This window comes from Coenobita brevimanus, chromosome 13 (assembly GCF_032717465.1).
Source record: "Coenobita brevimanus isolate Jiangsu-jjx chromosome 13, ASM3271746v2, whole genome shotgun sequence".
Classification (NCBI taxonomy): Eukaryota; Metazoa; Arthropoda; class Malacostraca; order Decapoda; family Coenobitidae; genus Coenobita; species Coenobita brevimanus.
In genome coordinates, this window is record NC_136966.1 from 39,950,683 (window position 1) to 39,975,530 (window position 24,848).

The 24,848-nt window shown below is 42.3% G+C and overlaps 1 protein-coding gene across 1 annotated transcript in view; it reads right to left on the reverse strand.

The window, feature by feature from the left end:
* The window catches only part of LOC145414186 (tRNA:m(4)X modification enzyme TRM13 homolog), a 382,509-nt gene that overhangs the window by 110,949 nt on the left and 246,712 nt on the right, over positions 1 to 24,848 (reverse strand). The window contains exons 7-8 of the mRNA XM_080283763.1: positions 21,352 to 21,476; positions 4,585 to 4,712 (exon numbers count right to left, since the gene is read on the reverse strand). Coding sequence (XP_080139889.1) covers positions 4,585 to 4,712; positions 21,352 to 21,476 — 253 coding nt within the window. The remainder of the gene's footprint in view (positions 1 to 4,584; positions 4,713 to 21,351; positions 21,477 to 24,848) is intronic.

A 24,848-nucleotide genomic window follows, 5' to 3' on the forward strand; every position in this document is an offset into this window, starting at 1 on the left:
TTAGCCTTGGGTTTCCCCCCAACCAAGTCCAAAACCCATTCAAATGAGCCCCAGAACAAGTTTAAAACCAATCTAAATGGCCTAACAGCTGTAAAAGAAGCAAACCTAAGCCTATTCTACTATCTACCTACTGCCAGACGCCATAATCCCGTAAGGGGTGGCCATTTGATTTTGAGTTATTTGTTTTACGGGGAGGGGCACTAACCCTCCACCAACCCACTTGTTGACACGTAGGGAGCACGTATGGTTTGGTTATATGGTTACCACCCAGCGTTGTAAATGGTTTCTTGGCTTACAGGAAACCATCTGGCTTGTCACTCAATGTAAAGCCACCTGTAAAGGAAAGAATGCGGTAAAATAAAATAAAATATACTTTCTGATGTGTAAAAAAAAAAAAAAAAAAAAAAAAAAAAAAAAGCCTAACACCTGCAAATACATCACTAAAACCAACAAGTACAATCTAAAAATCATCAAATATAAGTCTGGAAAAAATCAAGCTTAGTAAACCATATCCCAAAATGACAATAATCACCCCACCTATGGCTAAAAGACATTAATCTATGTCTAAAAACAGTTTTTAAATCAACCTAAACACACAACTTTAGTCTAAAATATCATCAAAATCAAGTAAAAAAAAAAATAAAAACCCATCGTTAAACCAGGGTTTGGCCATCGTTAGGTGGGGTATGGTGGTATTTCTACCCCATCATTATGCCGGGGTATCGCATCTAGGGGTCTCGCGTATCGAGGTATACCTGTATACAGTGGTAGACGGGAATGCTCACCATTCATGCACTCGATGTAGTGCTGCTCTGGGTGTCTGCCCTTTCCTCTCTTCCATCCTTCCTCTTAGGTCTTTCTTTCCTTCATTCTTTCATCTTTCTTCTGCCTATGGGTGACTTTACACTCCCTCTTCCGTCTTCCTTTCCCCCATTCTTTCCTCTTCCTTCTGCCTATGGGTGAATCAACACTAGGTGACAAGCCAAATGGTTTCCTGTACACCAAAAAACCATTTACTACACTGAGTGGTAATCATATACCCAAATTATGGCACCTGGTGGCTTAGTAAGTAATTATGGTGCTCCAAACAGATTGAGCCGGTGATGGTTTATATCCAAGGGGTGGTCAGGGTTTATTGCTCATGTAATGTCACTCAGGGATGAGTGAGGCTAGTCACTCTCATCTTCGATGTCAGGACCACTTGCCTAGCCCCAAGCTCCTATGCTCCTCATGGGGCAACGTAGGATTGGATGATGATGGATGGTGCTTAGTGGTTTAGTGAGTAATTAAGGTGCTCCAATAGGACTGAGCCTGTGTAGATCTGTATCCAAGGGGTGGTTGGGGTTTATTGCTCACGTAATGCCACTCAGGGATGAGTGAGGCTGGTCACTCTCAACTTACATGTAAGGACCAACTTGCCTAGTCCAGGGTTCCTACGCTGCTTATGGGGCGATATAGGATCGGATGATGGATGGACTACTTTAACTCCTTCAGCCTTAGGATGTCTTAATATTCTGACCTGAAATATTCTCAGGATTAAAAAAAAAAAAAAAAAAAAAAAAAAAAAATCTTCAACAATCTTTTCAGCCTGAGAATATGTTTATATTTTGACATTCACCAATGTCATGCGATCCTCAAGATAGCTTTCATGTTTTATATAACCAGTGTCATGCAATCCTGAGAATAATGATATGTTTATATTACACGTTCACCAATGCCAGACGATCCTCATAATACTTGTTTTTATTTTATATTCGCCAAATGCTGGGAGATTTTACTCAGTTTCGAAAAAATATACATGGGCTGAAGATGTTATGTAAAGCAACTCAAGGTACTGGAAGAATTATACTCTATCTATCTATCTATTGCCAGACGCCTCAATCTCGTTTGGGGTGGCCACAAACAAATCGCCTCCACGTCGCCCTGTCCCCCACCATTTCACTGCCCTGCTCCCAACTCACACCCCCGCCTCTCATGTACCTCTCCACCCCATCCCTCCATCTCATCCTCGGCCTCCCCCTCCCTCTTCCCCCCTCCACCTCACTCACATACACTCTCTTCATCAGTCTTTCACCCTCCATCCTCTCCACATGGCCAAACCACCTCAGTGTGTTCCTCATAACGCTTCCTATCACATCCACATCCACGCCACAATGCTCCTTTATATCCTCATTCGTCAGCCTGTCTCTCCATGTGACTCTACAGGCTCCTCTTAAATAACTCATTTCCACTGCGCTCACTCTTGACTTGTGTCCTTCCGACAACGTCCAAGCTTCACTTCCAATCATTAGAGTTGGTATCATAATACTGTCATGTAGTAACTTTTTCATTTCCATGCTCACTTTCCTGATTCTTATCACTGCATTCAAGGAACCAGCAACCTTTCTTCCCTGCTGTACCCTTTCAAGCACTTCACCCTCCAAACCTCCATCCTTACTCATCACACTGCCCAAGTACTTAAACGTACTCACATTTTCCAATTCCTCACCATCCAACCTCACTGTACATTCACTGACTTCACCTCTCTCAAAGACCATCACTTTACTCTTCCCTACATTCACTTTTAGATTCCATTTCTTACACACTCTCCCAAACTCATCCACCATGCCTTGTAGCTCCCCTTCGTCTTCACTCAACAACACAGTATCATCTGCAAACAACAGTACAGAGAGTTTCCAAACGCTATCCTCTCTCACCAGGGCCACTCCAACATCCACTACCCTACCTTGTACCTCTTTTATTACCCCATCCATGTATAGATTGAACAACCATGGAGACATGACACATCCCTGTTTCAAACCAACCTTCAAAGAGAAAAATTCACTTAGTTCACCATCCACACGCACTGCAGCCTTAGCACCATCATACATACTCTTCACAGAATTCAACAACTTCCCATCTACTCCATATATTCTTAATACTTTCCACAATCCTTGTCTATCCACCCTGTCATATGTTTTCTCCAAATCCATGAAAGCCGCATACAACTTCTTTCCCTTCTCTAGAAACTTTTCCACTAAAGATCTAAGAATGAATATCTGATCTACACAACCTCTTCCCTTCCTAAAGCCTCCCTGTTCTTCTCCAACTAGTTCCTCTGTTCTTTCTCTCTGTCAATAAGTATCCTACCATACACTTTTCCTATTATACTAAGAAGACAAATGCCCCTATGATTACCACACACTTCTTTTTCCCCTTTTCCTTTGTACAAGGGAATAATTATACCTGACTTCCAATCCTCCGGGACTCTACCTTCCTCCCAGGCCAATCTGCACATCTTCCACATCCATTCTACTACTATCTCTCCCCCATCAGCATTTCACCACACACTCCATCAATTCCTGGGGCTTTCCCCAATTTAACTTTCTTCATTGCTTCCACAACTTCTATCCTACTGATTTCTTCCTGTCTTCTCACCTCCCTCCTTCTCCCAGCCATTCCCCAGCCACTTATACTTGCATTACCTCCATCCTGTATGTTCAACAATTCCTTAAAGTGTTCTCTCCATCTGCTCACTTTTTCTCCCTTCTCCACTAATAACCTACCATTTTTATCTTTCACTCCCCTGCTAACTTCACTTCCACCCTGTCTTACTCTCTTCACCTCTTTCCACAACATTTTCTTACAGTCCCTCCACTTTACACTCAAATTCCTTCCAAATTCCTCATCCACTCTCTTCTTACTCTCTCTTACTAATCTTTTCACCTCTCTCTTTCTTTCTACATATAACTCTCTCTTCCGCCTCTCAACTTCTTCCACGCCCCTATTTCTCATCCATTCATTGTATGCTTTCTTCTTTTGTCCCACAGCCTGTCTCACCTCGTCAGTCCACCACGCTGTTCCTTGCACACCCCCTCTGTCTTCTCTTCCTCCCACACACCACATCACATGCTGCACATATTTCTTCTGTAAGTATCCTGCACATACCTTCCACGTCCCCCATCTTTTCCAATTCATATTTGCCAAGTCATTGCTCCACGTCTCTCTTATATTCTGCCTTTTTCTCATCCTCTTGTAACCTTTCCACTCTCCTTGCAACTACTCCTTCCTCTCGTCTTTCCCTTCTTCTGTTTCTCCATCTTACTTGGATCCTAATTCTGGCCACCACTAAGTAGTGGTCAGAAAGTCCACTCCCCCAGCCTCTATAAGCTCTTGCATCCATTACACATTTTCGCATCCTTTCATCCACACACACATAATCAATCATTGCCTTCCTTTCATTCAGTTCACCACCCACCCTTCTCATCACTCGCCATGTATACCTGTGAATCATTTTATGCCTGAAGAGGGTATTGGCTATCACCAACCCCCTCCCAGCACAAATGTCCACTAATGCACTGCCGTTCTCACATGATAGAAATGTGTTCATGTGAAGATTAAATAGTTTTGGCCCAACTGGACCCAAGGATCCATGTTGGGCTGAAGCTTGTATTATATACAGTAGTACAGGAACACAATTTCAATATACAGGTATAATTCTTTCTTCAACAAGCCATGGTACTGTGAAATCAAGATAAAACTCTAAGTAAATTAAACCTATGTACTGACTTGTAGTAACTATACTTTTTCTGGTGATATACTGACCTGCAGAAATTTTGTGGCAACATATGAAGGCCATGAGCAGCGATGATGGCAACACAATGCCACCACCACCCCTGCCAATGCCATCCTCCCGAAGCTCTGGCACTTTGACACACACTCTAGTGCCACATCTGACAGTGTGCACAAAAAGAGAAATTAAATACAAGAGAATTAGAGAGAGAGAAAAAAAAATCCAAAATACATTACTAGCCAGTTATCATCATCAACATCCCAACGTCTTCCCAACAAACAATGATGGGAGGTTAAAATAAGCACAAAAAATGCACTGTTACTAACAACCTAAAAAAAATACAGTGCTATATGGTGAAATCTCACTATATCTGACTCACTGGGGCAAGCCCTAATACAACAAAAATTCTTGTTACTGCAGCCTCAGGTTCATCTGGATGTGAACCAAGTGGACTGCAGGCTGAAGATGCCCTTCTACAATTCACCATCCTCCTGCTGGGGGACAGGAGTGGAGGGACAATTGTATAACCAGGCAGCAGGGCTGCCAGGCTATGTCAGTGCCACAAGTTCAGGGCATCCTTCTCCAGCTCCCTGATAAGTAAAACTGAATCACTGAGTTTTCACAATACAGTATCAGAAGTTTTCTGCATACACAGTAGGAAGTAGGCTGTAGCACCAGCCAATCAGGACAGTACTCCTGAGGAGGATGGGAATGCTGGTGATTGGCAGAGCTGGTGCTCCCGTTTCACTAGCCCTCAGGATACCCTGCACATACCCCTTTGCTGAGCTTTTTCAGTGTGACACTAGTACAGAGAGTAGGCCAACATACTCTCCCAAACATTTTTCTCTAATTATCATACACTTTTCTCTAATTATCATATGGACTATTCTGTTACATACAGATAATGAAGGTAATGCGAGTACAAGTGGCTGAGGAATAGCTACGAGAAGGAGGGATGTGAGAAGGAAGGAAGAGACCAGTAGGATGGAAGCAGTGGAACCAATGAAGAAAGTCAAAATGGGGAAAGCCCCAGGAATTGATGAGTGTGTGGTGAAATGCTGAAAAATGAGGGAGGGACAGTAGTAGAATGGACATGGAAGATGTGCAGATTGGCCTGGGGGGAAGGTAGAATACCAGAGGATTGGAAGTCAGGGATAATTATTCCTTTGTAAAAAGGAGAGAGTAAGAAAAGAGTGGATGAGGAATTTGGAAGGAATTTGAGTGTAAAGTGGAGGGAATGTAAGAAAATGTTCTGGAAAGAGGTAAAGAGAGGTACACAGGGTGCCAAAGAAGTTAGTTGGGTAGTGACAGATAAAAATGGTATATTACTAGTGGAGAAGGAAGAAAAAGTGAGCAGATGGAGAGAACACTTTATGAAACTGTTGAACCCATAGAATGAAAGTAATGCAAGTGTAAGCAGATGGGGAATGGCTGTGTGACAGGAATGTGAGAAGAGAGGAAGAAATCAGCAGGATGGAAGGTGTGGAGGCAATGAAGCAAGTTAAAATGGGGAAAGACCCAGGAATTGATAGAGTGTGTGGTGAAATGATGAAGCATGGGGGAGAGATAGTAATAGAATGGACGTGGAAGATGTGCAGATTGGCCTGGGAGGAAGGTAGAGTCCCGAAGGATTGAAAGCCAGGTATTCCCCTCTACAAAGGAAAATGGGGAAAAAGAAGTGTGTGGTAATCATAGGGGCATTTGTCTACTTAGTGTAATAGGAAAAGTATATGGTAGGATACTTACTGACAGAGTTAGGGAAATAACAGAGGAATTAGTTGGAGGAGAACAGGGAGATTTTAGGAAGGAAAAAAGTTGTGTAGATCAGATATGCATTCTTAGATTTCTTGTGGAAAAGTTTCTAGAGAAGGGAATGAAGTTGTATGTGGCCTTCATGGATTTGGAGAAAGCATATGACATGGTGGATAGACAAGGATGTGGAATGTATTAGGAATATATGGAGTAGATGGGAAGTTGTTGAATGCCGTGAAGAGCATGTATGAGGGTGCTAAGACTGTAGTGCATGTCGATGGTGAACAGAGCGAATTTTTCTATCTGAAGGTTGGATTGAAACAGGGATGTGTCATGTCTCCATGGTTGTTTAATCTGTACAAGGGTGGGGTTATAAGAAATACAAGGTAGGGCAGTGGATGTTGGAGTGACCCTAATGAGAGAGGGCAGTGTTTGGAAACTCTCTGTGCTGTTGTTTGCAGATGATACTGTGTTGTTAAGTGAGGACAAAGGGGAGCTGCATGGCTTGGTGGATGAGTTTGGGAGAGCGTGTAAGAAACGGAATATAAAGGTGAATACAGTAGAGTCGCGATTTAAGTTAAAATGAAACAACGATCTTACAATATCAAGGGCATTTAATTTTTCCCATAATTAGTTAATAGCACAGTAGTTTCACTCAATTCTGCAAGAGAAACTGTGTGGGATGTGGATGTGTTAAGAATAGCCCTCCCTGGGCTATTTCTTGCATCAGACAGTCAAAACACACCATGTATTCTTTCAAAACGTTCTCCGTGCTTTGAGTGCCTACAGACATGCATATTGTTGCAAACGATAGTAGAAAGATTGACGTCTGTCTGACAAAAATTTTAGCTCTCAAGATTAACGGTAAGTGGGTTAAAACACAAGTTGAAAACATACAACTTTTTTCCTATATCTCCGCAATGAGCAGTCAGTACGTTCTAGTAATAGTAGTAGTTGTTCCCTAGGCAGTCTGGCCGAACAGCCCCAAGTCCCTCAGGAAGGCCATGGCTACACAGAGCTCTCAAAGAGTGTATGTTGTGTTGTTGGCATAGGTGATTGTGTGCAATGCAGTCTTCCATAATGTGCTTAATAGTATGGGGTGCTGTGTTGCACCCTGAACAGGCATCAGCGACGGAGTCATCCAGCCTCTTCTGGTAGCTTAAGAGGGCTGGATGGTGCCCACATCTCAGCCTGGCCAGGTGGACCCTGTCCTCACGAGGAAGATAGGATTCAGAAGAGTGGATGTCAGGAGGCCATGCATGCAGCTGTGTGTTGTCTTTAAGTGACTGAATGGAGCGGCGACTGATCTGAGTGCGGATATGCTTCTGGAAGCTGGTCTGAGGTGGGCGAGGCGGGAGAGATGACAGTATTTGCGTATGGGATCGTGTGCTGGGTGTTGTTTTGATGTTCCTCCGTGTGGGTGGATGTGCTGCCATGTACTATAGTGGATGTTGTGGGTTTGTGGAGGCTGCAGCAAGAAACTGGGTGCCTCTCATGTCTAGGTGATCCTTGACTTTGAGGACTTTGGTTTCTTGATGTAGGTGGTCTGTGGGTGTAGTAGCTGTGCAGCCTGTGATTATTTTTAGGGCCTTGTTCTGTATGGTCTGTAGAGTGTTGTAGTGTGTTTTGGTGAGGTTAGAAGCCCAGGCAGGGCTTGCATAATTCATCACTGAACGTATGTATTGGTTGTATACTGTGGTGGTGGTTTCTTTGTTGTGTCCGAATGTTGTATGGGCAAGTGACCTCAAAGCATTGAGTCTTGGTGTTATTTTATCTTTAATGTTTCTGATGTGTTGTTTAAATGACATTGATGTATTGTATGTTACACCAAGGATTTTGTGTGTGTGTGTGTGTGTGTGTGTGTGTGTGTGTGTGTGTGTGGTAGGGGAGTGTTGTTTATTGTGAGGTGTGGAATGTGACTGTGTTCTGCTGTCCAGTTTGTGAGAAGAGTCACTGTAGATTTGGCTGGGGCTATTTTGAGCCTGTTTGTGATGAACCATTCGTGTAGTGTGTCGAGGTAAGGTTGAATGATGTATGCAGCTGTGTTTGCATTTTGGTGCATACACGTAAGTGTTACATTATCTGCATAGGAAGCTATGTGTATCTGTGGTGTGTGGGGTGTGGGTACGTCGTGCATGTATAGGTTAAAGAGTGTAGGGAACAAAACAGATCCTTGGGGGATGCCGTTTGTGAAGTTTCTGATGTTAGAAGACTGACCGGCAAATGTTATGTGTTCATATCTGCCTGCTAAGTACCTGTAGTTTGCCAGCCATCTTTTTGTGTTATTGTGCATGTTTGTGATGAGTATTTTGTTTGTGAGGTTGTGGCGGAAGATGGCATCAAAAGCTTTGCTAATGTCTAGTGTGATTAGGATTGTTCTGTGTGGTGGCCTAGCTGAATTCATGCCATCGAAAACTCTCTGTGTTAGGTCTGTAAGAAGGGTGTTTGTGGAGTGTAGTGGCCTAAAGCCATGTTGTGACTGGGCTAGGGGAATGTGAGGTGTGACTAGTTGTAGTACCAGTCGTTCGGTGACTTTAGAGGGGGTGCAGAGGAATGTGATGGGGCGATGTGAGGAGGGTAACGTGGGGTCTTTGTTGGATTTAGGGATAGTGATGATATTGCCATGTTTCCAGATGTTGGGTATTATGTTGTGTGAGCAGCTGTAGTTTGATATGTTGGTGAGTGCTTGTATGCCTTGTGGTCCTAGGTGTTTAAGGTGAATGTTGCTTATGTTGTCTGGTCCACAGGCAGATGAGTGCTTGAGGTTGTTAATGATGTGCTTCGTCTGGTTGTAATAGAAAGGTGCGTAGTCTGGGTCTGTGGGTAACTGTCTCTTACGTCGGATGATACGTCGGTCTTTGGGATGAGGGTTTAGATGGCTGACTTGTGAAAAGTGATTGATGAGAGTGTTTGCTTGTTGTCTGTTTGAGGGTATGGTGTCTGTTGTTGTGATGGCAGCGTGTGATTGTGTGGTGTTGCTGTTGGAAAGAGTGATGCTGTTTAGTGTTTTGTAGAGTTTGTTCATGTTTGTTTTGTGGTCAAGTGTTTGGAGGTAATTTTTCCAGTTTAGTGTTTGCTGTTCTGATATTTTATTGTTTATCTGAGTGTTAGTTCTTGTACTTGTTGTATGGTGTCTTGTGTATGGGGTGTTGGGGAGTATCGCAGTGTGTCCCATTGTCTGATGAGGCCTTGAATTTCTGGTGTGAAGTTGGGGTTGTGTCTCTTTCTGTTGCCTCAAGGGATGTGTCTTGTCTGCATTTTGTATAATTGTGTTGAAAGTGTGCACAGCAGTGTTGATGTTTGTGATGGGTGTACTGTTTAGTGTTTCGAGATGTTGTTCTGTTTCAGTTACAAAGGCCTCCCAGTTGGCTCTCTTATAATTAGTGTATGTGTGTTTGTGGCCAGTTGGGGTGATTCTGGTTTTGGTAGTGATGATGATTGGGAGGTGATCAGAACCTAGGGTTTTGACCACTCTCCATGATGTAGTGGGGGCAAGGTTTGGGGAGCAGAAGGTGATGTCTGGAGATGATGGGAGGAAGAGGACTTGGTGTGGGATATGGGCATGTTGGTCTAGACTGTTTAGTATGAAAAGATGATCTGTCTGGGATTGTAGTACCAGCCCTCTGTCTGTGTCAGGGTTGTTGACATGCCAGGCCGACGACTTGGCGTTGAAATCACCACCCAGGATGATGTTGGGTATGTTAGTGATGTGGTGTATCTGTGGAGAGTAATTGTGTGGTACTGTGGGGGACGATTGGGGGGGAATGTATGTGTTAGCGATTGTTATGTGTGATTTGTTACCAGTGCGTATATTAATTGATTGTATTTCTGTTGTGGTGTCATGTGGGGGGAGAAGTGACTATGTGTGTGCACTGGTATCTGGAAAGTTTATGGATTTGTGTATCAGGGTGATGAGTCCACTGCCACCGCCGTCGGCCCGGTCTTGTCGAATGGTGGTGAAGTTATGAAATGTCGCTGTTTTCTGTGCTCTGTGTAGTTTTGTTTCTTGTAAGATGGCAATGTGTATGTTCTGTTGTTTGATGAATTGTGAGTTCATGTTTTTTGGTGTTTATGTCATCTATGTTTAACTGAAGGATGTTTATGTTGTGTGTGTGATGTGTGTTGGCTGCTGCAGCACGAGGGGGAGGTGGTGTGTGTGGAGGGGAAGGGGTAGGAGGTGGTTGTGATGGAGGTAAGTACGTTGTCATCACAGCCGCTGCAGCCAAAGGGTTAAGGGGGGTCCAGGGGTGTTTTTAAGGGGGGCAGCAGATATCCACAGATTTTTAACATTCGCAAATGTCTCTGTTACCTAACCCCTGTGGATCTTAAGGGAGCACTGTATATTTATATTTATATCAATATCTATCTATCTATCTATCTATCTATATATATATATATACTGTATATACATATACAGTAATCTCCGTACTTTCCGGATGCCCACTTTCCGGACACCCCACTTACCGGACATTGTGGGCCTGGACCTTTGGAACCCAAAAATGGCCAAAAAAAGAAAAAATCCCCCCAAAAATCTGAAATTTTTCCCACTCGCAATTTGAAATTGCCGTGCGGCACCAAACAGCTGTTACACCATGGACCCTTCACCCCTTCCTTCCTCCCCCCTCCCCTGTCAGGGTTGCCATTTGGTATTTTTCATTACCAAATGTGGGCCAATATGGTAATGAAAAATTTGTTTGGTAATGAATCAGAATTATGCATTACCAAACGGATTTTTCACATGTATGAGGATACACAGGATGGAGATGGTGGATTGTTTGCTCTCTCTGATTAATCTGCTAGCCAACACAGCGTGAAAATAATCAACATGCTGTTAATTATAAGAAGAGTGATTACATGAATTTCCACCTGTATATATAATTAGTGAAGAATAAATGCTAGCTTTACGAATTTGGTAATGAAAAGTTAAATTTGGTAATGAAAATTGAGGAGTTTGGCAATGTGGCCGTTGCAATCTGGCAACTCTGTTTCCCCGTCACCAACACTCCAACAGTTACTGCTTAACTTTGATCATGAGTGGATGCTTATCACAGTGGACGCCTCACACGCTCTTTTTTTGTGTGAATAAACAGTGCATAAACTGCAATACCTCGCTAGTACACCACACGGGAATTTACAGTGTTGTGCAGTGTTAAGAAATTAGAATTATGAGTGCAAAGGATTAACTGTGGAGCGCAAACTGGCAGTTGAAACTGGCGTGTTGCAATTAACAATATGCAGTGTTAAACAATTATAACCCACAGTGCAAAGAATTACTGTAAGTGCAGCACAACACTGGATTACTGTAAGTGCAGCACAACACTGGATTACTGTACGTGCTTCAAGAGCATTTTCACCACTGCCACAGCCTTAAGAAGTTGGCCACAGAAGTGCTGTAAGTACCCTGGCTGAGGTACAATCACTTCTAATTCCCCATTCTTTGGTTCCTTTTCATTTATTTCATGCTTTATGTCCATTATTCGTTGTTGGTACACTGAAAGCAGTGATGAAAAATAGGGAGGGGAGTATGGAAGTTAAGAAGTCACTGCATGATGGTATTGTGATCCCTACCCTGACGTATGGAAGCGAGGCGTGGACCTTGCAAGAGGGGAACAAGTCAAGAGTGAGAGCAGTGGAAATGAGTTACTTGAGAGGAGCATGTGGAGTGACGTGGAGGGACAGGTTGACGAATGAAGAAGTGAAGGAATGTCGTGGGGTAGATGTGGATGTGGTTGAAAAGATTAGGAGAAATACACTGAGGTGGTTTGGACATGTGGAGGGAATGGAGAATGAAAGACCGACTAAGAAGGTGTATGTAGGTGAGGTGGAGGGAGGAAGAGGGAGGGATAGACCGAGGATGAGGTGGAGGGATGGAGTTGAGAGGTATATGAGGGAGGGGGGGGTGAGTTGGGGGGAGGGTAGTCAAATGGTGGGTGACAGAGTGACTTGGAGGCGTTTTGTCTGCGGCCACCCTTTGCGGGATTAGGGCGTCGGGCTGTAGATAGATAGATAGATGTCCATTATTGGTGTGAATAGGATCTTATATAGGTTTAAATAAGTGCTATGCATGTCCCGTAGGGAGTTATTTAGGTCGCTTTCAAAGTTTGGCTGGGTTAGGGTCGTAAGTACCAGTCCAACAGTCAGAGGCCCACTTTCCGGACGGGACCACTTTCCAGACATGCCTTTGGCTCTAGTACATCGGATAGTAGAGGGAGTACTGTGTGTATATATATATATATATATATATATATATATATATATATATACAGTAAGATCTCACTACAACAGACTAATTGAGGCCCAAGCCATTCCGAGAAATGTGAAATTATGATAAAAGCGACATCCAGACTTCCCTCTGCTAACCTGGACTTTTTGTGATATATCAGACATTAGTCCGGATCGCATGAATGGTTTTTAAACTGTTTTGACTACCACAGCAGTACTGTACTGTGTTATAACTTCACTACATTAATCAAATGGTATAATATATATAATAATACTGTACCTTACACTGATAAACATGTCTTTTATTCACCTTATTGTGGTGAACATAGCTGAAGTGGTCAGGCAGTCCAGACTGCTTCTGGCTTTATCACACTTTTTCTGATATATAGGAATTTACTCCAGTAGTTCCTCGAGTCCAATAAAAGTGAATTCCGGTCTATTGAAGTCCGTTATATCGAGGTTTTATTGAATATTATCTATCTATCTATCTATCTATATATATATATATATATATATATATATATATATATATATACATAAAGGTATATCTCAGTTTAATGAAGCAATTGCTTAAGTGAAAACCCATCATCAGGAGGGGTATCATATCTCAGGGTAAAGTATAGAGATGTGTTTTTGAGCTTCGGGTTTCCCCCCCCAACCAAGTCCTAAACCCACTGATATGAGTCCAAGAACAAGTTTAAAGCCAATCTAAATGGCTTAACAGCTGTAAAAGAAGGTATCTGAAGCCTAACACCTGTAAAAAACTCACTAAAACCAACAAATACAATTTGAAAATCATCAAATATAAGTCTGGAAAAATTGAAGCTTAGTAAACTGTACCTCAAAATGACAATGTTCACCCCCCCTATGGCTAAAACACATTAATCTAAGTATAAAAACAATTTTATAAATCAACCTAAACACACAATTTTAGACTACAATATCATCAAAATCTTTTTAAAAAATCAAAACCCATTGTTAAGCTGGGGTATTGCATCTAGAGGTATCGTATATTGAGGTATTACTGTATGTGTGTATTTGTGTGTGTGTGTATATATATATATATATATATAAACAGTGAAATCTCAAATTTCAACAGTTTAGAATTCGATGAATCAAATTTCGATGCATTTTGGAGTGGTCTGCCAACCTTACTTTTCGATGCAAAGTTGTGTATTTCGATGCTTTCAGGGCCAGGCTCCAACCAAAACAAGCAAAGATAATATTTTTGACGCAAACCAAAATGCTAAAAGTGAAGGAAAATTATAAGAAAAAGTATGAACCTAACCTAAGCCGTGATTTCACGAGAATTAAATGTCAACCGAAGTTTACTTCTGTTGACTTGTTACGTCATAATGTTGACTTGGGCGCCATTTTCTTGTCCAGGCGAGGACAAAATCCGACATTGTGACGTCATCAAATTCCAACCGGGACCCTTCAAGTTGACTTTGCCTCAACAATGGTTGGGAACAGTGTTGCACCCTTCCAACCTGCTGCTGTTGGATGGCAAACGTAAACACCGCTCAGCTGGTTCTCAGTACTTCTCCACATTCTTCCCACTTTTTCTCATATTTAACCATGGCTAAGTAAATAAGAATTATACGGTGGTTATTATTTAGTTAAACGTGCAAATTTCTTCACAAAATTAAAGTACAGTACTCAAAATATATGTGGTGAAGGCAGACAAGTTCGAAGATTTACAAGTTCAACATTTTGATAATAGTGTCAGCTTGTGAATGTAGTGTGGCTGGTGTTACTATGACAAAAATGTTTGTAATGTCACTACATATACTAAGTAGTAAATACTGAGTCATGCAGTTGCTTCTATGCTTTTTATATACAGGTAGACATTGTTTATTAATTATTTATGTCGCCATACTTGTTGTTCTCGGAGAGCGAGCGGGAGGAGGGAGAGCGATCAGCTGATAGTTTGTTGTATAGGTGATCACTCGCCGAAGATCAACCCAGCCGAGTTGGTCAGTCAATCAGAATATCTGACTTATTCTTGCAAAATCATGGCTCTTATATTGTATGTGGCATGTGCTCTCAGGGCCAGACTCCAAACCAAACAAGCAAAGATAATATTTTTTATGCGAACCAAAATACTAGAAGTGAAGGAAAATTATAAGAAGAAGTATGAGCCTAACCTAATATTGTATGTGACGTGTCAAGAAGAGAATGAAAATCAACATCATTTATTCATACAGTATATGAAGCATACGATGTATGGTTCTGAGACAATTCACCGTCCAGTCAATTCGCCTGTAAGATAATTCTCCGTCAAAACACGGACGATTTCCCGTCAGTCCGTGGACAATTCTCCGTCATTCTATAAATATACTTTTTAACTAATCAATACTTTAATAACTCGAAGACATAACAAGAAAAATTAAAGGAAGAGAATCAATATTAGAAATACTAAAACAAAATGAATTACAGGTGGTAGCAAATACAGTAGGCAGAATACTGAAACGAAGAGAAGTACGGTAATAATGAATATAAGGAGCAACATAGAAATGAACAACAGAGACTGAGAAAAAAAATAATCATGTTGTTTAACCCCTAAAACGCGGCCATGGACAGCCGACCCCCCCCCGGGTGGCAGGGTTGGATCTCGGTCAGAGTACCTGTAGGAAAATATTAGCCAAGAATCAGAGATTAACCCTAGAACATTATACTTGGTAAGGCAGATAGTACTTACATTCAGCTTTCTCCAGAGACAGGTGTTGAGCCTTTGTGGACTACCCAAGGACTTGTGGAGACTTGCAAAGTTGGGTAACATAATCTTCACTTTCACTACTCCAGCAACCCGGTTTCCCCTCCACCACAGCCTCATTCTGTCACAGTAAACTTTATACTACAACATACAGGTAGTTTGGAATCTGTATTTGTACAATAAGCACTGAAAATAAGGCTAAAATCAACGAAGTGTATGGCCGACATGCAGCGCGGTGGCGGTCTTCCCGTCACTCAACAAACATTTCCATTTTCACAACTAAAAACACGTACACTACATTATTTTCAATCATAGTACTTCCCAAAGATCACCGCGGCGCGCTTTTATTCTGCCTTACGCCCGTCACTTCATTCTCGTTCCTGTCGGCCACTCGCATTGACTCGGAAGAGCTAGAACTTGCCATAATGTCATTTTGAAAGCCTGCGGTAAACTGACGCTAAACTGGGGCAAACCGCGTGAAAAAAAGCTAGTGTGACAACTGGGGAAACAAGCATTTCCTATTAGCATAAACTGCTTGCGAGAGGAAAGCACAGATTTACAGTTCTGAGCAGTCAGAGCGCTGCCATATATCACAGCCAGGCTGGCCGGGCCTTGGTGGTGGTGGTTGGGGGGGGGAATGCATTACTTGGCAACAACAGAGGTCAGTAGTACAAAGTTCAAGTATGCTAATTGTAGCTAAAGGGTGGTGGTACTGATAGACAATACCAGCTGGACCATCCTTGCCCACGTTTATTCAAAATTAACTCGAATCGCAAACGCGACGATCCGCCGTTATGTCCTTTTAGGCGATCGTTGCAAAAGCGACGATCCGCGTTTAAAGGGTTAAGGACAAGAGCTCCCAGATGATAGTATGCACCAACAACAACAAGCCATGTGCAAGGTGATGCTCTGTTGTCGGTGGCCATCTTGCGACTGCCCTTCCAGCAGCCAGCCCTCTACAGCCAAGTGCTGCACTTTCAGCCTGTACCTTCCATATGTGGACATGCATTTCACTTCAATTCAGTTGTATGTATTTTCTTTGTATTTTCGTTGCAACTTACCTGTTTCAAGATGGCAAGCAACAGTGGTTCTTCAGGTAGCAGTGATAATGGACGAGAGCAGCCTGGCACCTCTAAATCTTCGCAGCCAAAGGAGAAATGGGAATACAGGAATGGGCAGAAATACACCAAGTATACACTTGCTGACAGTATGGCAATACAATGCAGAACTACAGTTACTTGACCACAATTATAGTTCATAAAGTTTACAGGGGGTGTGGGCAAAAAATAATGATTTTAGGTAGTTAGGTTCGGAGGCCCCGGACCCAAACTAATTTTTCCCATAAGCAGTTCAGTTTAAATTTCGATGATTTGAATTTCGCGGTGATTTTTAGGTACATATGTCCATCAAAATTTGAAATTTCACTGTATATATATATATATATATATATATCTATATATATATATATATATATGTATATATATATACGGTATATGTATATGTATGTATATATATATATATATATATATATATATATATATATACGGTATATGTATATGTATATACAGTATATATATATATATATATTTACATATATATATATATATATATATATATATATATATATATATATATATATATATGTATATATATATATATACGGTATATGTATATGTATATATATATATATATATGTACATATATATATATATATATATATATATATATATATATATATATATATATACAAACACAGTAAACCCTCGATCTCTACTAACTAACTGAGGGGTGGGGTGGGTTGTTACATCTGAAAGTTCACTATATCTGCTGGTTGTTATTAACCGAGGGATTACCAACCCAAGGTCGCTATATCTGTGGAGTCATTTGGTCTTAAGTGCGCAACCACAACATACTCTATGAAGTTTCACACTGAGAATTCGATGGTTTATGTACAATAGTTATACAGTACATGTACAGCAAATACCATCCTGTATGAAGTTGTACATATAAATACAATGCCTATAATGAAATGTAGTATTGTTACAATACACTTACCATGCCAGGGAGTGCCAGGAAGCACCAAGAAGTGATGCTGTAGGCACCACAGGAATAGGAGGGAGGCAGGAGGGGATTTCTGAAGAGGTTAGATGCTGACACAACACAGTACACCTGTGCATCAGAGCATACGACACCGTACACACCAGAAATTTTTTTACTGTATCACTAGGGCATTATACTTAATATAACAATAATATGAACTAAACATTACAGAACAATATTTACACTTAAGTACAGTACTATGTACACCATACATACACTTTACTCACACATTCATCATCAGATTCAGCGAGTATCATTTCTGGTGGCCTGGTGTCACTTGTGTTAGTGGGGAAGGTGAACTGATGCCAGAAGCTAAACTAGGGAGGCTCACAGAGGACGTCAAAGCAACAGACATACTCAAGGTCTCTGACACAGTATGTTTCATTTTTCCTGAAGGCGAGGCAACAGGCTTAAAGACGTCTGAAATTTTCTGTGGACTTGTCTGGCTCGGATTCTCCTGATAAGGTCTAGTCTAATCCATCTGAGGAGTTTATAATTCTCCCCCAGAAAGCCACCAATGTCCTCTGTGACGGACAGGAGTGTATCTGCAGCATCAATGGCAGCAGAGAGGGATGGCCCATGTGGCCCTTCCTCTTCTGGTGGTGGTATCCAGGCAGACGACCATCCTTGTCCTGCCATTCTTCCACCTTTTCTGCAGGGATGGAGGTTTGGTCAGCTGCAGCCAACATTTCGGCTGACTTTGGTGGCTCAAACCCCTCGAAATCTGACTTCTGGAGTGGATTCTTGTTTTTTTTTTTAGGTTACACCACACATTGCAGAAGTAGTCACTGGCACTTTGCTCCTAGCCTCTGCCTAGTGCAGAATTTCATCCTTGATATTATATTTCTTAAAACTGTCAAGTGTCTTCTTCCTCCGGGTGTCCACATACCCCTCCTCCTCCATCCTATCCTCTGTCACAAGTAAGCACTGGTCTAGGTAAATAATCCAATAATGTCTTTCTGCACTTCCTATCACCCCCTGGTCCATGGGCGGAATAAAGGCAGTCGTGTTAGGAGGAAAAAACATTGCCCTTATTTTCCCATCCTTAGAACACAATTTCACAGTGGAAGGGTGGGCTAGGGAATTGTCTAGGAGGAGCACAGCCTTAACATCCTCCTTACTGATGCCAAACAAGGCCTGGTGCTGCCAAACGGAGGGGGCAAAACTGTTATGAAACCAGTCGGTGATAATCTCCTGGGTAAACCAGGCAGAAGGGTTGCTGTGGTACTTCGTAGGAAGCTTTTCCATAATATCTTTCAGAGCCCTTGGCTTCCTACTCTTACCCACAACGACTGGTTTCAGGTGGTGGGACCTGTCAGTGTTTGCGCACACCAACACCAATATGCGGTCCTTCCCACTCTCCCTCCCCTGGGTGCTGCTTCTTGTCTTGGAGGTCTACGTATTTTGGGGGAGAGACTTCCAAAAAAGACCAGTTTCATCAGCGTTGTAGATTTGGAAGTCGTGGAGGCCCTCCTCCTCCTTCAGCTGACGAAAGTGGTTTACAATGGGGTCCACTGCGTCGGTGTCGGCGCTGAGAAGCTCAACCGTTATTGTTGTATTTACAATGCTGTGACACTGCCTAAAGCACCACAGCCAGCCATCAATGCACTTGAAATTGTCGTGGCTGAGGTGACCAGCAAGTCTCTGCACTGCATGTTGAATGTCAATGCCACAAACAGGAACACCTCTGCTCTCTCCTGCATGTGCCACTTGTACACTGCCTCGTTGAGATTTTCCACGGGAAGTCATCGCTTGCGGTACAGTTCCTTCCCCTCCTTAATGGCCTCTGCTGCTTCCAAGGCCTCCTTCACCTTCTCCTTCTCCTTGATGAGGTCATGGACTATTGTTTTCTTGAGATCGTACTTATTCCAGAGTTGACTTTGTGTAGCCCCTTCCTCAAACTCCTTAATAATTTGAAACTTCTCATTCAGGGAGAGAATCTTCCTCTTCCCCTTGCTTGAGAATGAAGGGCTAGTTGATTTTGAAGCCATTCTTGCCGTTGGTCGGAAGTGTTGGCAGGTCACACATGGTACAATAGGTCATGCATGCGAGAGGTAAGGCGGGAGAGAACCAGAAGGAGCAAATACTACTCACAGAGTGAGAAATACCCAACGCGGAAAGGGGTGAGGCACGTGGGCTAGCTAGCCTAAGTGATTCGTTGCGTGGGTGCTCCCTCAACAGTGAGTCACGGGAGCCGAGTGCTACACGAATTACCGCCACATACACCAACCAAAGGTCACTATATCCGGCGGAAATTCGCTCAGGGAATGCTGGGTCGCAAACTTCCATCGCATACACTGGACAATGGTCGCTATTTCCAGCGGAAATTCACTCTAGGAATTGTGGATCACGAACTTTTGCCACATACACCGACCAACGGTTGCTATATTCGGTGGAAGTTCACTCTGGAAATGGTGGGTCATTACATCCAAAGTTCACTATAAAGGGGTTCGTTATATCGAGGGTTTACTGTATATTGTTTTGTTTCATTTTTGAAGGCTCCAACATGCTTAAATACCTCAGCCTTGGTCACCTAATGGCGGCTCTCCTTGCTGCTTGATCGCTGGCAGCTTCCCTATTCAGTCCCTTATCCATGAGGTCACACTCAATGACCTCGTCCCAGGTCTTTTTCGGTCTACTTCTTGTAACTCTACTGCTAAAGTTAACACTTCTCATTTTTTGCACCCAATTATCATCCCCCATCCTTTCCACATCCCCAAACCATCTCAATCTACCTCTCCTCATCACAACACCAATACAATCCTGTTCCATCCAACCTCTGCTGCTGCCTTATAACTCAGTAGATGTATAGCTCCTGGTCCTTAGCAATCAGTTTTCCTTATTGCTGCATAAGCAACATCGAGTAATTAGAGAAGTGGTCAGCTATTTGAAAGGAAACAGTAGATACAAAATAATGTCAATCAAGGATCATATGAATAGGAGAGGCATACAGTTTAACACTTCAACTCAAGATCCATCCCACCCCTGCAACACTATGTTGCATCACCCCTTATCACAAAGAAACAAAAAACAAACAACTTCCCAAACCTACAAAGGATGTCTCAATAACATCCCTCTTCCTCTGTTTAACACTACAATACACAAACAAATACAGCAAGACATAGCCACCATAATTATCCAAATCCTTCAGTCAAACAGAATCCTTCATGAATCACCACCAGACTTTCACTCCTAAAAGACTTTCTTTACCCAGAGAGAATAAGTGCACCTAAGCAGACGGCAATGCAGTCATCACCCCTCCCCAGGACAGTGGCAACACAAACTATAGCTCACAATCTATTATGCCCACACTGCAATGCAGCTCCTCAAACCACACCACATTTACACACCTCATATGGTCAACAAAAGACCTCTGGGAGCAGCCAGCACAAGTGGCCAGTTTCAGTGGTCCATTTGGTTGATGTCCAGCTGAGCCTTGGACTGCAACAACATCAACAATCCTAAATGAAAAAAAAATCATCATCCTGAACTTTTCCTCACTTTAGCAAACAAGGAAAGACAGAGTACTATAAGGAGAGAAGTAATGGAAGCATGCCCAGCAACGAGTGCTAGTCAACTAGACAGACATGGGTATAACGACAAATAGACATCGTCATCACCATCATCATGATAACCACTGTCATCCTGATACTTTTTCTAACATAAAAATGGGATAAGATAGCATCCAAAAAACAGAAAGATACAGTACAAGTGTGGGAGAATTATCAAAACATGTCCAGTGAAATGGACAACATAATCGTCTGCAAATCACTGAAGTCCTGGTATCCTTGTTCCACCTCACGGACCTAATCATATGTTTCTGCTTTGTTTTTCTTCAGGGGTGCACTTCATTTGCATCAGCTAGACATAGTCTGTTGGATATCAAGTTAAGAAGGGGATGCCAAACTCTTTGTCATGTGTTTCTCTATACATACATAACTCATCCGCACACAGTAAATGGTTATACAGACAGACAAACAAATAATTCAAAAGATTAAGGTGTACATACCTGTTGCTCCCCCACACAGATGCTTGCCAACAGCCACAAGGCGTTGGCAGTCATGTATATCTGACAACGCAGGCAAGTGAAGGTCCTTGATATCCACTCGCAGTCTATGTACACTCAGACCATCACTGATGAAATACATGATGTCAGTGTCATCACAACTAAGCTTTATTCTCATCAGTTATGGAGTCTCCTTAGCACACCTTCTTTACCAGTTAATTTTTATACATCATACATCAATGTGCACTTGCATGATATTGTACTTTTGCATTTTATTTTAATATATATCTATCTGGCAAGATGCCATAATCTCTAGTGGCCATAAATTACAGATAAGAATATCAAGGTTTGATATGCAAGAGAAACTGACAACGAAGAGGTGCTAGAAAGTCTTATAAAATTATGAGAATATGGCCCTTGGGGATAATTCTCATGGACCTGAGCATTTCTATACTTCCTGTTCCTTAGCAATTAATTTTGCTTACTGCTGTCTTTTATAAAGATGGATTGCATAAGCAACATCAAATGCTTGGGGAAATGGTCTGCTATTTGAAAGGATACAAGTTTAAGCCTAGGCCGTGGGAAGGAACAATGGGATGATTTGAAATTTCATTGACAAAGACTTTACAAATTTTCCAGAAGACCCACAGACATATCATTAAAATACCATCACTAAATTCTCAAATACTGTACCACCACATCTGCTTTGAATGAGACAGCCTTCACACATATTCAAAATGGACAGCAGATGGTCATGCAAAAGTGCTGACATAATGGGTATGTAGATGTATCACATAAGACTGCTGGGCCCTTGGGAATGAATTTTCAAGCCTTAGCTATGAGTCAGACACATAATAATAATAATAAAAAAATAATAATAATAATAATAATAATAATAATGATAATACTGTAATAATCTATCTATCTATCTACAGCCAGACTCCATAATCCCATAAGAGGTGGCCGTTTGAGTTAGTTGTTTTACAGGGAGGGACACTAACTCTCCATCAACCCACTTGTTGACACGTAGGGAGCACGTACGGGTTGGTTATATGGTTACCACCCGGCATTGTAAATGGTTTGCTAGCTTACAGGAAACCATTAGGCTTGTCACTCCACGTAAAGCCACCAGAAAAAGACAGTGACAGGAATGATGGGAGAAATAGGAAGACAGGAGGGAAAACACAAAAAAAGAATGATAAAGATGAAGGAAGAAGTACATGGCACTACATCAACTGAGTGGATGATAGTTGCCACCACCTACCACCAACAGTAATAATAATAATGATTAATAATAATGATAATAATAATAATAATGATTAATAATAATGATAATAATAATAACAATAATCCATCCATCCATCCATCCATAATAATAATAACACAGTAGACCCTCACTATAACAGACTAACAGGGCAAAGCCAAGTTCATTAACGTTCATGGTTCGTTACATCCGAGGGTCCCCCCACTGAGGTGGGATTTCAAGCACATGTTTCAAATAAAAGAGTACTATGGCATATTCTAATGCTAAATATGAAAAAATACCCATTTTACATGAACCTGGTCTATAATTTCACCCTTTTGCAGCTTATTTCACATTCTTGTAACAGCACTTCTTCATGACTAGTACAGTACTGTATTACTATAGCCAGTTATTACAACTCAATGACCACAATGGGAGGAGCGCAATTCAATTTCAGCCCAGGTTGGACTAAAAAGGGTACAAAACACGTGTCTTATACACTGTACCTATTTTGATGGATGTACACTGCTTACAGTGCCACTCTCTTGCAGGCTATAGGAGTACATTAGGTTAACTGTCATTCATCATCGCTGATGGTAAGGATGGCTTCTGGTGACTCTGGTGTCATATCTGGTACAGACAGTCCTGACATGCTGACAGCTGGAGTCCTAGAGGCATCCTGAGGCTATGTGGAGGCTGACTAAACATGTTGATGCTACAGACACAGTGGTGGTCTTTGACTCCGTGCAGAGCCCCTTGGAAACAGGAGAGGCCACAGCTTCAAAACTGGGAGATCTTAGGCTGGATCTGCCTTGGCTGCTACAGCTGCATTAACTCTGGCCTGATGAGCCACATGACCCCATGATGTTGAGTCAGAGGTCCTTCAACGTTGTCAATGAGAATCACAATTGTGTCTACAGCATCAATCTCTGCAGCTAGAGACAGTCCAGATGCCTCCTCTTCCTCTTCATCTTCCTCCTCTGCTGGTGTCTTGTCTTCCTGTTGTTCTGTCACAATCTCCTCCTCCATCTGGTGTTAGTAGCCAGGCAAACCGGCATCCTCATCCAGCCACTCTTGCAACTCCTCTTCAGCAAGGTTCCTCTGCCCTGCAGCTGCCAACATTTCTGCCATCTTTAGTGACTTAAACCCCTCAAAATCAAGCTGTGGTGCTGGAATCTTGAGGGTTCTGAGGAGGTTGTACCACCCATTTTTGAGCATGGGAACTGGTACTTTCTTCCATACCTCTACCCAGTTGAAGATGGCATCCTTGATGTGTACTCTTGAAACTCTGCAAGATTTTCTTGTCTCTGGTGTCTTCATAATCATCCTGGTCCACCCGATCCTCAGTCAAAATGAGGCACTGCTCCAGGGAGAGGTTTCTGTAGCAGCTCTTGGCACTCTCTGACTCCCTGGTCCATGGACTGGATAAGGGCAGTGGTGTTGGGTGGCAGGAACAAGGTCTTGATTCATCCATCATTGCTGCAGAGTTTGCTGCAGAGTTTGCTGCAGGAAGGATGGGCTGGTACACTGTCCAAAAGCAGCACTGCCTTTATATCATTAGAACAGATGCCATACCATTTTTGGTGCTGTCTCATGGAAGGGTCAAAGCTATGGCAGAACCGTTCTTTGATATCCTGGGTAAACCAGGCAGACAGCAAACCCTTTTCTGTATCCTCCTACTTTCTCTATACTCATTTCAAAGCCAAAGGTGGCTGTTGTGAATTTATACGCAACAACTTATCTTGCTCTCGTGTTCCTGAACTCGATTCTTCTGGATTCTCTACACTCTGGCTTCGGCTTTCCTGTCATTCCCTGACTAAATATATCTGTGCTGTTTACTTACCTCCTACTTCTACTGACTATCAAAAATTCTTTGACTATCTTACTTCTACGATGGAACACATTCTATCCATCTCTCCTCTCTCTGAAATCTCCATTCTTGGAGATTTCAATGTTCACCACCACCTTTGGCTCTCCTCTCCTTTCACTGATCCACCTGGTGAACAAGCCTGACCTAGAGCAGCTTGTACAGCACCATACCCGTATCCCTGACCGCCTTGGAGAGAGCTCCAACATACTTGATCTCTTTCTTACAACTAATCCTTCTGCTTACACTGTTAATCTTTTCTCTCCGTTGGGCTCCTCCGATCATAACCTTATCACCTTAACCTGTCCTATCGCTCCAGTACAGCCTGCGGACCCTAAAAAAAAAAGTCGTCTCTGGCACTTTGGAGCTGCAGATTGGGAGGCCCTCAGG